At 40.8% G+C, this 14,432-nt stretch overlaps 1 protein-coding gene across 1 annotated transcript in view; it reads right to left on the reverse strand.

Moving 5' to 3' along the window:
• pacs2 (phosphofurin acidic cluster sorting protein 2) overlaps positions 1 to 14,432 on the reverse strand; it is a 33,580-nt gene that overhangs the window by 5,166 nt on the left and 13,982 nt on the right. The window contains 13 exon segments of the mRNA XM_046861995.1: positions 160 to 264; positions 442 to 571; positions 649 to 776; positions 964 to 1,035; positions 1,223 to 1,313; positions 4,098 to 4,240; positions 4,431 to 4,490; positions 4,568 to 4,648; positions 4,840 to 4,913; positions 5,009 to 5,162; positions 5,716 to 5,846; positions 6,041 to 6,125; positions 7,762 to 7,849. Coding sequence (XP_046717951.1) covers positions 160 to 264; positions 442 to 571; positions 649 to 776; positions 964 to 1,035; positions 1,223 to 1,313; positions 4,098 to 4,240; positions 4,431 to 4,490; positions 4,568 to 4,648; positions 4,840 to 4,913; positions 5,009 to 5,162; positions 5,716 to 5,846; positions 6,041 to 6,125; positions 7,762 to 7,849 — 1,342 coding nt within the window.

A 14,432-nucleotide genomic window follows, 5' to 3' on the forward strand; every position in this document is an offset into this window, starting at 1 on the left:
TAAATTCATCTGAACTGTGGTTGTTATAATAATTGGATTCTGATTAGAAATGTGTTTCCATGTCTAAATAAACATCTCCATCTCTAGGTGGGAGAGAAGGTCCTGCTGCGATTTCCATAGCAACAGGCCGTGTGACTGACAGCTGTCAGCCAGACTCACCTGGCCCTGCCAGTCTGATGTGTTGATGAGGATGATGCTGTCAGGAAGATGATCATCAGACACCAGGATGTGATTCAACTGATCGTAAACTGTTTTGCGAGGAATCTGGATTCAACATTGAAGGCATATCTTACACATCAAAGGAGTTTGAACAAAGATCAAAGAGACATGAAATATCAAAGCTTGGAAGGAAATGTCTGATTTGCAGGGATATCTAAGGAAGTTATATACTGTGTGTGTGTGTGTGTGTGTGTGTGTGTGTGTGTGTGTGTGTGTGTATACCTGTAGAGGACAGTGTGTATGCAGTGGATGCTCGTTATCCAAACTGTTGGCTCGCTCATTCGGAGGTCGGCTTGTCTGTCGTTCCTTCAGTGACGTACTCCTCCCTCTGCGCACCTGCTTTACCTCCTGCCTACACACACAACAAGAGTGTGTGTGTATGGTATGCATTGTGAGTGTGTATGTGTATATGTATGCCTGTATATTCACCTATTAGACTGGATAATGAGGGACTCGGTTTTGGTCATCCTGCCTGTAGGGGGCAGCTTCCCCAAGAAAGAGTCCATATTATCCATCATTTCCAACTCTGTAGTTGGGGTCACGGCTTCAGGCTGGGCCTTCACACACACACACACACACACACACACACACACACACACACACAAAATGGGGTATGAGAATGCTGCATTTTGAGCTGGTGTGCATTGCATGGCATGATGATCTGAACTGTCCTTCAGTGTGTGTGTGTGTGTGTGTGTGTGTGTGTGTGTGTGTGTGTGTGTGTGTGAAGACAAAAATACATACAAAAGTGATGGCATCAGACATGTCATCCATCTGAAACTTTCCACCTGTAACCTTCAGCTTATCAGGATCCATCTGAGAGAAATACAGAGAGAAAACAGCAAACAGTGAGTGAGTGTGTGTGTGTGTGTGTGTGTGTGTGTGTGAGAGAGAGAGAGAGAGAGAGAGAGAGAGAGAGAGAGACAGACAGACAGACAGACAGACAGATAGATATACAGATGGATAGATACTCTGTCCTGTTATAACAAGTGTGTTTGTGTACCGGACTGGGTGGTTCTCTGTGACTCCTCACACTGTGAAGGCTGCCGATCTCTGTTTGAGAGCTGGAGAGAGACACACCCTCGAAATATGGCCTACAACACACAAACACACACATACAGACTATAAACAGGGTCGTTTCTTAGTGTCAGTGATCATTTGGGGTCCTTGTCCACCAGGGGTCGCTATAAGGTCTATTTTAAAGAATTTGGGGGTCTGGCCTGTTAGAACAAAGTCAGACAAGTTAATTTTTCCCCCACTGATTTATGGTCACCTGGTCATATCTAAACTCTATTAGCTAAAGCTAGCAGTTAGCAAGTAATGTAACACAAACACACGCTCATTTTCTTTCAGACGTGGTCAATTTTGATAAATTGTTGCTTGTATTAGATTTTAATATTCACATGGAAGATGCAAAAGATGCCCTAGGACTATTCATTTGTGAACTAAACTCCTTTTCAGTTAAACAAAACATCACTAGACCGACTCATCGTTTTGATCACACACTATAACTAATAATATCCTATGGAGCAGACATCACTGATATAGATATTTTACCTCAGAGTGACGATATCACAGACCATTACCATATTGTACACACTACAGGTAGAGCAGATTAGCCATGTCTTACCACGTTATCGAGTGTGTTCTGAACACTAAGGACATATTCATAAGTAACCTGCCTGATCTATCTCAACATCATACTAAACCGCTAAATGCTAGTGGTCTTTATGCAATGCCATTATAACAGCATAGACTCTATTCTCACTAGCACCTAGGACACTGTTGCCCTCATCCAATTTAAAAAGTTTAGAGGAAAAACACTGGTACATTGGTATAATAGTCATACTCATACGCTCAAGAGAACAGCATATAATCTGGAGAGAAAATTGAGAAAACTTGAGGGGACTATAGAGGTGTTTAGAAAGACAGTATGCTCAGCTAGTGACAGGCGCTAAAGCTGCTAGGGCCGAGCACCTGAGCAAACTCATAGAAAACAACCAAAACCTTTTGGTTCCTTTTTAGTACAGTCGCTAGTTTAACAACAAATCGGATATCTGAAAAGAGTATTTCATCACAGTTTAGTAGTGAGGACTTTATACATTTCTTCACTGAAAAAATTCAAAGTATCAGAAACACAATTGTGAGGGTCCAACCTAAAACACCACAATTACAATTACAATGCTTTACAAGTATAGGAGAGGAAGAGCTACATGATCTTTTCAGCTGGTGAGCCTCTTCTTAATATTATTAACTCCTCGCTATATTTAGGTCACGTCCCTAAACCCCTCAAGTTGGCAATTAATAAGCCCCTCATTAAGAAAGGATCATAACTGCCCAGTTATGATCCTCTTTACAAGAAAACAACATCTTTGAAGAGTTTCAATCAGGTTTCAGGCCCCATCATAACACAGAAACTGCACTAGTTAAAATCACAAACAACCTGTTTATAGCCTCAGACCGAGGCTGCATCTCTCTGTTGGTTTTACTAGATCTTAGTGCTGCATTCGGCACTATCAATCATGACTTTCTCCTGATTCACTTACAGAATTACATGGGCAATTAAGGAGAGGCATTAAGTTGCTCATTAATTTTGGCATTAATTTTGCTCATCAGTCCAAAAACCAGTAAACAGAAACTCCAGCAAGTTAACTTGCATTAAGGATGCACTGTAACTACTAGTTAAACAGTAAAATATCTAAATGTTATTTTAGGCAGCAACTTGTCTTTTAAAAATCACATCACCCATATTACAAAAACAGCTTTTTCCACCCTAGAAATATAACCAAGCTAAAAAACATGCTGTCTATATCTGATGCAGTGAAGCTCGTCCATACATTCATGACCTTCAGTCTGGACTATTGTAATGCATTACTAGGTCCTGCATCATAAATAAACAATTTACAGTTAGTCCAGAATGCAGCAGCCAGAATTCTCACAAGGTCGAGGAAAATATGACCATATAACCCCAATCTGATCATCCCTACACTACTACACTACTATCCCTTCAAACTACTTACTTACAGGGCCCTAAATGTTTAAGCTCCCATGTATCTATCCAGTCTTCTAACACGCTAGAATTCATCACGCTCTTTGAGATCTCAAAACTCTGGACTACTAGAATAGCAAAGTCCATCAAAGGTGGTAGATCATTCTCACATTTAGCTCCTAAACTTTGTAATAGTCTTCCTGACAGTGTTCGAGGCTCAGAAACACTCTTCCTGTTTAAAAGCAGATTAAAGACATATCTTTTTCTTGTGCTCCAGGTACATCTGATCAAACACACTTTATCAACATGTGCTTGTTAATATTATGAACAGCAGCTATGCTAATTTTTTCTCCACTGATTTTCTTTCTCTAACCATCTCGAGGCACCCCGAGGTTGCGCCAGCTCCAGTTGTAAAGATTATGGACCTTCAAAACGTAGCTGCAAACATCCCGAACCATCTACAGATGTACCAGCGCCATTTGGATCCCATTTCATATAGAGTGTAGACGTTGGACTTCTTTGACTGTTTAAAGTTTCTGGCATGGGGGAGTAGGTGTTGGATCTATGATTATCTCAGATGTTGAGCTATTTTATGAGTTGCTCATTAGCTCCTGGTTCCACAATTTCAACTGACTGTATAAGACTGTAGAAAGGATATTATTAATATTCACACACTCATGCTCATGGTTTTTCTTCAAACTATCTAAGAAAGTTTTTCTTGGCACAGTCACTCATCTGGGATTAATACACATAATTCAGTAATATAACATTTTTTTGTTCTATAATTCATACGTTCTGTAGAGCTGCTTTGAGACAATGTCCATTGTGAAAAGCACTATAGAAATAAACTTGAACTTAAAATAAACTTAACACACACACACACACTGACTTAAGCTGGGGTTTGGGTGTGCTCAGTACGCTGTCATCGTCCTCCAGGTCCGGACTGTCGCTTGGGTTCTCAAAATCCAAACTCTCCAGATCCTCCTCCACCTCAGGGGGTGGCTCCGCAGGGTCCTGCTCCGAGTCCAATACCTGCACGTGCACACACACAGTACTTTCATTTAAGTTGAATGAATTAAAGTGATAACTGCTAGCACTGCTGATCTGTTGAACAGCTGCTGAGCTTATAGTAACCTGTCCAATACCAAACAGCCAAACACATGCACACACACACACACACACACACACACACACACACACACACACACACTCAAAGTCTCACCTCGTCAGAGACCCGGAAGCGTCTGAGAAGAGCGACGACTCGCTGTTTAAAGTTCTGCTGCTAATGACGAGAGATGCACGTTACACACACACCTGTATACGCCAAGAAAAATGTGTTTGTGTGTATGTGCATGTTACCCTTGTGATGGAGGTTGTCCTCACAATTGAGCGCCGCTGCTTTTTAGACTTCCTCACGTCAAACTCATCATCTTCAAGATCCTGTACACACACAAACACACACACAGTAATGGGAATGTAATTTATGCTTTTCTTTTGTGACAGTGTATGTGTGTGTTTGTGTATATGAGTCTGTGAGTATGGTGTGTGTCTATGTATGTATGTATATATGTATGTATGTATGTATGTATATGTATGTATGTATGTATGCATATGTATGTGTGTGTGTTTACCTGTGCATGTGCAGCATCATCACTTGCCTCCTGTTCTGAAGAGAAACTCTCATACTCCTCCTCAGAGTAATTCTCTACACAAACAACACACACATCAATACACAACTTGGAACATGTGACCTCAGTTAGCCCCGCCTCCCTATGTGCAGGATTATGGGTGGGTGTGTACCAGAGCGTTTGAGCTTCATTAGCCCCGCCTCCTCATGGTCGATTGGCTGACTGCAGAGAGAGTAAATCCAGATTTCAGCCACTTTCCCCATCAACTCCTTCTGATTACTGCACAGAGACAGAACCTGACCTCCATCTGCAGGGTGCTGCATCACCTACACACACTCACACAAACATATATACAAGTCCCAGAGTTACGATGGTTCCAATTATTTGTTCTTCTGAGGATGATAGCAAACTGACAAAACTGTAAACATTTTTTAATTTTCGCACAGCATTTTGATTTTCCTATGATATGTTGGGATGCTCTCAGGATGTACGCATCTCTTGTCTCTCTCCTTTTTGTAGCAGAGCGCATCCACCTACCGCTGCCATATACAAATACTGTAAAGTTTATACATTATCTTACTGTAAATTGCTCTGTTTTGCTAAATTATATACTGTAATTTGTTAAATGATTAACACATTACAGTATAATACCCCATATTGATCACTATTCCTGAGACTCCTGGGTAGGATAGGCCATGTCTCCACTAACCATATTTTCAAGTTACAATGGGGTCATCAGAACACATTTCCATCATAAGTCAGGGACTACCTGTCTTAAGTAGTGTATACTCAGAAAGAAGAGACAAAAAGATTGTGGGAAATGCAGTGTGTACTCATAGAGAAGAGACAGGGGAATTGTGGGTAATGTAGTATCAGCACCTCGGCCATGTCGACAGATCCGACAGCAAGAGTCTTGTAGCCCAGAATTGTGCGGTTTTTATAACGCTTCCTCCTCTGTAGCAGAATCTGCAGTTTATTCCCTTCTCGCTTCAGGAAATGAGGGTACTGCACACACACACACACACACACACACACACACACACACACACACACACACACAATCAATTAGAATTTCATCAAACTGTACTAAGGAACGTGTTTTTATATATATATATATATATATATATATATATATATATATATATATATATATATATATATATATATATATATATGTATGTGTGTGTGTGTGTGTGTGTGTGCAGTGAGAAGGTAAGGGCGAGGTCAGTCTCTACAGTGCCTGTAGGGGGCAGCATTATCTCATGAGAACGCAAGATCCGTTTGGAGCCCTGAAGGTCACAGAGTTCACACACACACACACACACACACACACACACACACACACACACACACACACACACACACACACACACACACACGTTATTGAAATGAGCAGAATATTTACATATTTGAATAAAAGCCACCTGTGTGTATGTAACAGATAAATAAGCGACAGAGCTCAGAATAAAGGCTCACAGTGCACATTAATTTACACACAATACCAAGGTATTTATACATTTATTAATTAATCATAATCAAATATCATCAAACATTTCAAGCACACCCTGACTTACATGGTGTTTACTCCATATCCCTGATATCAGTGTGACTATGGAATGATTAACAAATAGACAGACAGACAGACAGACAGACAGACAGACAGACAGACAGACAGACAGACAGATAGATAGATAGATAGATAGATAGATAGATAGATAGATAGATAGATAGATAGATAGATAGATAACAGATTCCAAAAAAGTTGGGACATTGTACAAATTGTGAATAAGAAAGAAATGCAATCATTTACAAATCTCATAAACTTATATTTTATTCATAATCAAATGTTGATCATCGACTCTTAGACGGCACATCACATACATGAATGCTACTGTAATAGAAATCACAACATGGGCTCAGGAATACTTCCAGAAAACATTGTCGGTGAACACAATCCTCCGTGCCATTCGCTGTTGCCGGCTAAAACTCTATAGGTCAAAAAAGTCATATCTAAACATGATCCAGAAGCGCAGGTGTTTTCTCTGGGCCAAGGCTCATTTAAAATGGACTGTGGCAAAGTGGAAAACTATTCTGTTGAAAATTAAGTTCTTTTTGGAAGACTGGGACACCATGTCATCCGGACTAAAGAGGATAAGGACAACCCAAGTTGTTATCAGCACTCAGTTTAGAAGTCTACATCTCTGATGGTATGGGGTTGCATTAATGTGTGTGGAATGGGCAGCTTACACATCTGGAAAGGCACCATCAATGCTGAAAGGTATATCCAAGTTCTAGAACAACATATGCTCCCATCCAGACGTCGTCTCTTTCAGGGAAGACCTTGCATTTTCCAACATGACAATGCCAGACCACATACTGCATCAATTACAACATCATGGCTGCGTAGAAGAAGGACCCCGGTACTGAAATGGCCAGCCTGCAGTCCAGATCTTTCACCCATAGAAAACATTTGCCGCATCATAAAGAGGAAGCTTCGTCAAAGAAGACCTAAGACAGTTGAGCATCTAGAAGCCTGTATTAGACAAGAATGGGACAACATTCCTATTCCTAAACTTGAGCAACTTGTCTCCTCAGTCCCTAGACATTTGCAGACTGTTATAAAAAGAAGAGGGGATGTCACACTGTGGTAAACATGGCCTTGTCCCAACTTTTTGAGATGTGTTGATGCCATGAAATTTAAAATCAACTTATTTTTCCCTTAAAATTATACATTTTCTCAGTTTAAACATTTGATATGTCATCTATGTTGTATTCTGAATAAAATATTGACATTTGAAACTTCCACATCATTGTATTCTGTTTTTATTCAGAATTTGTACAGTGTCCCAACTTTTTTGGAATCGGGTTTGTGGATGGATGGATGGATGGATGGATGGATGGATGGATCGCAGTATGTTTGCTGACCTGGATTTTGACGGCGATGACCACCGAGATGAGCTCTTTATCCAACTCTCTTAACACCACCAACTTCTTCAGAGTGAGACTACACAACCTGCAGAAAGACAGATACACACACTGCTCTATAATATTCATGTCACCTAATCATTCTTCTCCTTATTAGGGCAATATATCACACACACACACACACACACACACACACACACACACACACACACACACACACACAAACTTTGTTAAAATGTAAGCATTTCAAGTTCAGTGAATAACATGAAATGGTACATGGGTAAGCTGTCAATTGGCAGAAGTGAAAAAATTTTAAGTTACTAAACACTGAAAAATGCTGTACATTTCAGATTTAAACAAAAGCCTTTTTCAGGGGAGAAGTAACGGATTAACATCTTACAGCTGTTCTGCGGCAGTGGAAGTAAACAAAGCCCTGAATGTTGATGCTAACATTTAGTGTGCCTTCTGCAGATTACTTCCAAACACTCTGTGTGTATAAAAGCACAGACCGGAGAAGACTGAGCTACTGCATTCTCTTCAGCAATATTTGGACAGATTTGGCCCACACACTGGTCATTGGTCAGAGTTGAATTTGTACCTTCACATTTTTACAGACTACACAACATTGTCACAGCAGAAGAACAAATGGATGCAGAACAGATGAGATACAATGTATCTTCCACCGATCTGCTCTGGTCCAAAACTGGTTTCATGATCATTCAAAAATGTAAATCCAATATCTTCCACCATACTCTCCATTACTTAACCCCATTGAAGAATTTGTTCAACATGGTGGTGGAAGGTTTTTGATCTCAAGCCCTATGTTACGATACCCCTCATTCCAGCCATTGAGGAGGCCTGTGACCTAATTGATGCAGGGTCTGTGAAAGGATGGATTTTTGACATGCAAGAAGACTCTTCCCTTGCTGTCTTGCGGGAGAGGACATGTCGATGAAGTGTTTTGTCCACATCCAGCAAGGTGAAGAGTTTAGTCTTTATTTTAAATCATGCTTTTGTTTTGTCTCCACAAATGTTTTTTGTTCATGTACTATATTGTACTTAGAATGTTATGATTTTCAGTGCAAAATGCAAACTTTGAAAATGCATGGATGAACTGAATGGTTTTACAATGTGGACAGAAATAAATATTTTCATCAATATGCAGTACTGGTCTTGTGTTTACTCTTTGTTCAATATATTCATGTACTTCACTCTAACAATATCTCTGAAAAAATAAAACCCACACTATATCATTAGAAAATCAGTGTGGAAGATTGTGAACAGCAGTGTGTAAATAAAGCAAACAGTATCCTATTATATGAACCTAGTGTGTTCCATTTGGTGTAGAAATTGGGGTTTTGTTAAATGATAGTTTATATTATGTTTCACTTTGCAAAAAGAACTGAGGAGTTTTGCTATTTGTGTTTGTGGATGGGATTGAATTGTGTGTAGTGTTTGACAAAATGAACCTTGTTTTTAAAGTGTGCTTAAGCTATCGTAAAAGACTATTGTAGTACCCCACTCCTCTATGTATTCATTTAATTGTTTGTTTGTTGTTCTGTCTGTTATTATTGTTTTTATTATAATATAATTTATTTATGTGATTATGATTAAGAGAGATTCGTGGATTCTTTTTTATGAGGTATGGATGTAGGTCATGTCAGTGCTCAGCACCACACCAAACACAGCATAGCTCATTTCACCATTACCTTCTTAGAACACACATACATACAAACATACACACACTGTGTATATTAATAATAAACTCATAGTCATTATTTACAGTAATAATTTCAGGAGAACTTAAATGAGATCAGACACTACACTAGAGTTCAGGAGGGCATCAGAAACCACGCTGTAGAGATCAGCAGCAAATCAGACACTATTCTGGAGAGTTCAAAAAGGAGATATGACATGATCATGCTGTAGAGTTCAGGAAGAGATCAAACACAACACTGTAGAGATCAGGAGGAGATCAGACATCATAGTGTGAAGTTCAGAAGGAAATCAGAGACCTCAGTGTGAAGTTCAGGAGGTATGATTTAATGTTGTAGAGATCAGACACCATGCTGTAGAGATCTGTAGATCAGACACCATGCTGTAGAAATAAGGAGGAGATTAGACACTATGCGATCGAGTTCAGGAGGAGATAAGGCACCATGCTGTAGAGATCAAGAAATTAGACACCACGCTGTAGAGATCAGGAGGAGATCAAACACTACGCTGTAGAGATCAGGAGGAGATCAGACACCATGCTGTAGAGATCAGGAGGATATTAGGCACTATGCTGTTGACATCAGGAGATTAGACACCATGCTGTAGAAATCAGGAGGAGATCAGACACCATACCATAAAGATCAGGAGGAGATTAGACACTATGCTGTAGAGGTCAGGAGAAGATCAGACACCATGCTGTAGAGATCAAGAGGAGATCAGACACTATACTGTAGAGTTCAGGAGAAAATCAGACACCACACTGTAGAGATCAGTAGATCAAACACAATGCTGTAGAGTTCAGAAGATCAGACACCACATTGTGGAGTTCAGGAGGAGATCAGACACCACACAATGTAGAGTTCTGAGGAGATCAGACACCATGCTGTAGAGTTCAGGAAGAGATCAGACACCATACTGTAGATTTCAGAAGATTAGACACCATGCTGGGAAGATCAGAAGGTGATCAGATACCATGCTTTAGAGATCAAGAGAAGATCAGACACTATGCTGTAGAGATCAGGAAATCAGACACCACACTGTAAGGTTCAGGAGAAGATCAGACACCGTGCTGTAGAGTTCAGCAGGAGAATAAACAAAATGCTGTCGAGTTCAGGAGATCAGACACAGAATGCTGTGGAGATCAGGAGGAGATCAGACACAATGCTGTAGAGATCAGGAGGAGATCAGACACCATGCTTTATTTAAATAAATTTAAATTACCAGATTCTCTCCGCCACATCTGTCTGTGACTCACTCTTGATGCATGTCATGACGCTTGCCTCAGTCACATGTCTTACCCATAACCTTCTTGAAGGGGCTGCTCCGGCCCGTAGCACAGTGTGGATTCACGTTTATTATTATATTTAGAAAATACCAGTTTTTATGCGGGTCGTATCATTTTATTTTGTTGTATTTATCCGCCACACCTTAAAGGTCGGTCCGTGAAAATATTGTCTGACATTAAAGAGATCAGACACCATGCTGTAGAGTTCAGAAGATCAGGCACCATGCTGCAGAGTTTAGGAAAAGCTTAGATATCACAGAGTGGAGTTCAGGAGGAGATCAGATACCACACTGTAGAGATCAGGAGGAGATCGGACACCATGTTCTAGAGTTTAAGAGGAGATCGGACACCATGCTGTAGAGGTCAGGAGAAAATTACACATCATGGAGTGTAGTTTAGGAAAAGATCAGACACCATGATGTAGAGTTCAGGAGGAGATTAGCCACCAGGATGTAGCATTCAGGAGGAGATCAGACACTATGCTGTTATAGATAAGGTAGAGATCAGACACTACACTGTGGAGATCAGGAGATCATGTTAATGTTGGATTGTGTTACTGATCAGGAGCAAACACCAAAACACTAGTCTCTGTACGTCTGTGATAACAATATACACCACTCACCTTCTCTGTGTGTGTGTGTGTGTGTGTGTGTGTGTGTGTGTGTGTGTGTGTGTGTGTGTGTGTGTGTAAATAAAACACTACAATGTACTCATTTGACTGCTGTTTATTCTCTGAATTTGGTGCAGGGAAGTGAACAGGATTATGGGAGAACTCACAGATGAGGAGGAAGTACTAAAGACATCAAGGTATCACTAAACAGGAAAAAGGCTGCTTTCAGGACGGGTGACAAGAAAGGAGATGAAAAGGACACAGACAGAGCTGAGAGAAAAAATGAAGGATAGTAAAGAATGCTACAGGAGAAAGCTTGAGAGAAAACTCAGCCAAAACAACTTAAGAGAAGTGTGGAGTGGGATGAGAACCATCACTGGCCATGGAAGAAACACTGACCAGATGATGAAGACAGATATACAGGAGGCTAATGAGTAAATCTGTTTTTTTAACAGGTTTGATGATGCGGTTTCTGCCCATACACCATCCAGCTCCTGCCCTAACTCATACCCCTTATTTCCCTAATCTCTACAGCTGTTCCCCAGCACCCCTCCCCAGAAGATACACAAGGATGTGCCACTCAGTTGTGTGTGATTTTTCAGCACATATTTAATCTAAGTCTCAAAATCATGAGTGTCCCTGTCCTCTGGAAAAAGTCTTGCCTGGTTACAGTGCCTAAAAAAAACCCCCATGTGTATACAGTGACTATAGACCAGTGGCCTTGACCTCACATGTCAAGAAATCGATGGAGAGGTTGGTCCTAAAATACCGTTCAATAGCTGAACCATCACTGGACCATTTGCAGTTTGCTAATCAGCCTAACATTGGTGTGGAGGATGCCATCATCTTCCTGCTTCACAGAGCTTACACTTATCTTGAGGAGGCAGGCAGCTCCATGAGAGTCATGTTCTTTGATTTTTCTTGTGCCTTTAACACAGGGGTCACCAACCTTTTTGAAACTGAGAGCTACTTCTTGGGTACCGATTAATGTGAAAGGCTACCAGTTAGATACACACTTCTGAAATAACAAATTTGCTCAATTTACCTTTAATTATATGTTATTATTAATAATTAATTATATTAATCTACACTCACCGGCCACTTTATTAGGTACACCTGTCCAACTGCTCGTTAACGCAACTTTCTAATCAGCTAATCACATGGCAGCAACTCAATGCATTTAGGCATGTAGACATGGTCAAGACGATCTGCTGCAGCTCAAACCGAGCGTCAGAATGGGGAAGAAAGGTGATTTAAGTGACTTTGAACGTGGCATGGTTGTTGGTGCCAGATGGGCTGGACTGAGTATTTCAGAAACTGCTGATCTACTGGGATTTTCACGCACAACCATCTCTAGGGTTTACAGAGAATGGTCCGAAAAAGAGAAAATATCCAGTGAGCGGCAGTTCTGTGGGTGCAAATGCCTTGTTGATGCCAGAGGTCAGAGGAGAATGGCCAGACTGGTTTGAGCTGATAGAAAGGCAACAGTAACTAAAATAACCACTCGTTACAACCGAGGTATGCAGAAGAGCATCTCTGAACGCACAACACGTTGAACCTTGAGGCGGATGGGCTACAGCAGCAGACGACACACCGGGTGCCACTCCTGACAGCTAAGAACAGGAAACTGAGGCTACAATTCGCACAGGCTCACCAAAATTGGGCAATAGAAGATTGGAAAAACATTGCCTGGTCTGGTGAGTCTCGATTTCTGCTGCGACATTCGGATGGTAGGGTCAGAATTTGGCGTCAACAACATGAAAGCATGGATCCATCCTGCCTTGTATCAACGTTTCAGGCTGGTGGTGGTGTTGTAATGGTGTGGGGGATATTTTCTTGGCACACTTTGGGCCCATTAGTACCAATTGAGCATCGTGTCAACGCCACAGCCTACCTAAGTATTGTTGCTGACCATGTCCATCCCTTTATGACCACAGTGTACCCATCTTCTGATGGCTACTTCCAGCAGGATAACACGCCATGTCATAAAGCACGAATCATCTCAGACTGGTTTCTTGAACATGACATTGAGTTCACTGCACTCAAATGGCCTCCACAGTCACCAGATCTCAATCCAATAGAGCACCCTTGGGATGTGGTGGAACGGGAGATTCGCATCATGGATGTGCAGCTGACAAATCTGCAGCAACTACGTGATGCTATCATGTCAATATGGACCAAAATCTCTGAGGAATGTTTCCAGTACATTGTTGAGTCTATGCCACAAAGGATTAAGGCAGTTCTGAAGGCAAAAGGGGTCCAACCCGGTACTAGTAAGGTGTACCTAATAAAGTGGCCGGTGAGTGTATGTGAAGACACTGATCATGTTAATGATTTCTCACAAATATTATCAACAATGACTTAACAAGGAGGAAACAGAGAAATATCAAAACTTTATTTCTGTAAATCTCTGCAAGTATTTACATTTTCAAATCACTTCTACAACATTTTAACTAGCCACTAACAATTTTTAACAAATCATGCACTACGTTGCATCATGTTTGTACAGATTATCACTTATGTAACATACAAAAATCAACTTGGAGACCAGCCAGCTCTCATCTAATATTAAACATTAAAAAAAACAAAAAAATTAATATTGTCATTTTCCAATTCACACCAATGTGAAAACCGTTAAACCGTCACACCGTTAAAAAAAGAATAGCAACAAAAGAAATTAGATGCGCTATGATAGATAAGTAGCGCTATGGTGAGCTATTTTTAGTGGGCGCCACATGGGGTCCTTGCTGAAGACCATGTTGGTGACCCCTGCTTTAACAACTTAAGATAATAAGTTTCTGGACATGCCGGTGGACTAACTGCCTCACAGGTCGGCCACAATATGTGAAGCTGATGAACAGTGTCAGACACTATAGTGAGCAGTACAGGGGTTCCTCAGGGGACTGTCCCATCTCCCTTTCTGTTCACGCTTTATACGTCTGACTTTTGGTACCGCTCACAGTTTTGCCACCTGCAGACGTTTTCAGATGACCCTGCCATTGTGGGCTGTATCAGGAATGCTCAGAAGGGAGAGTATAGAAGCATGGTGGACAACTTAGT

Source organism: Silurus meridionalis, chromosome 2, assembly GCF_014805685.1.
Source record: "Silurus meridionalis isolate SWU-2019-XX chromosome 2, ASM1480568v1, whole genome shotgun sequence".
NCBI lineage: Eukaryota > Metazoa > Chordata > Actinopteri > Siluriformes > Siluridae > Silurus > Silurus meridionalis.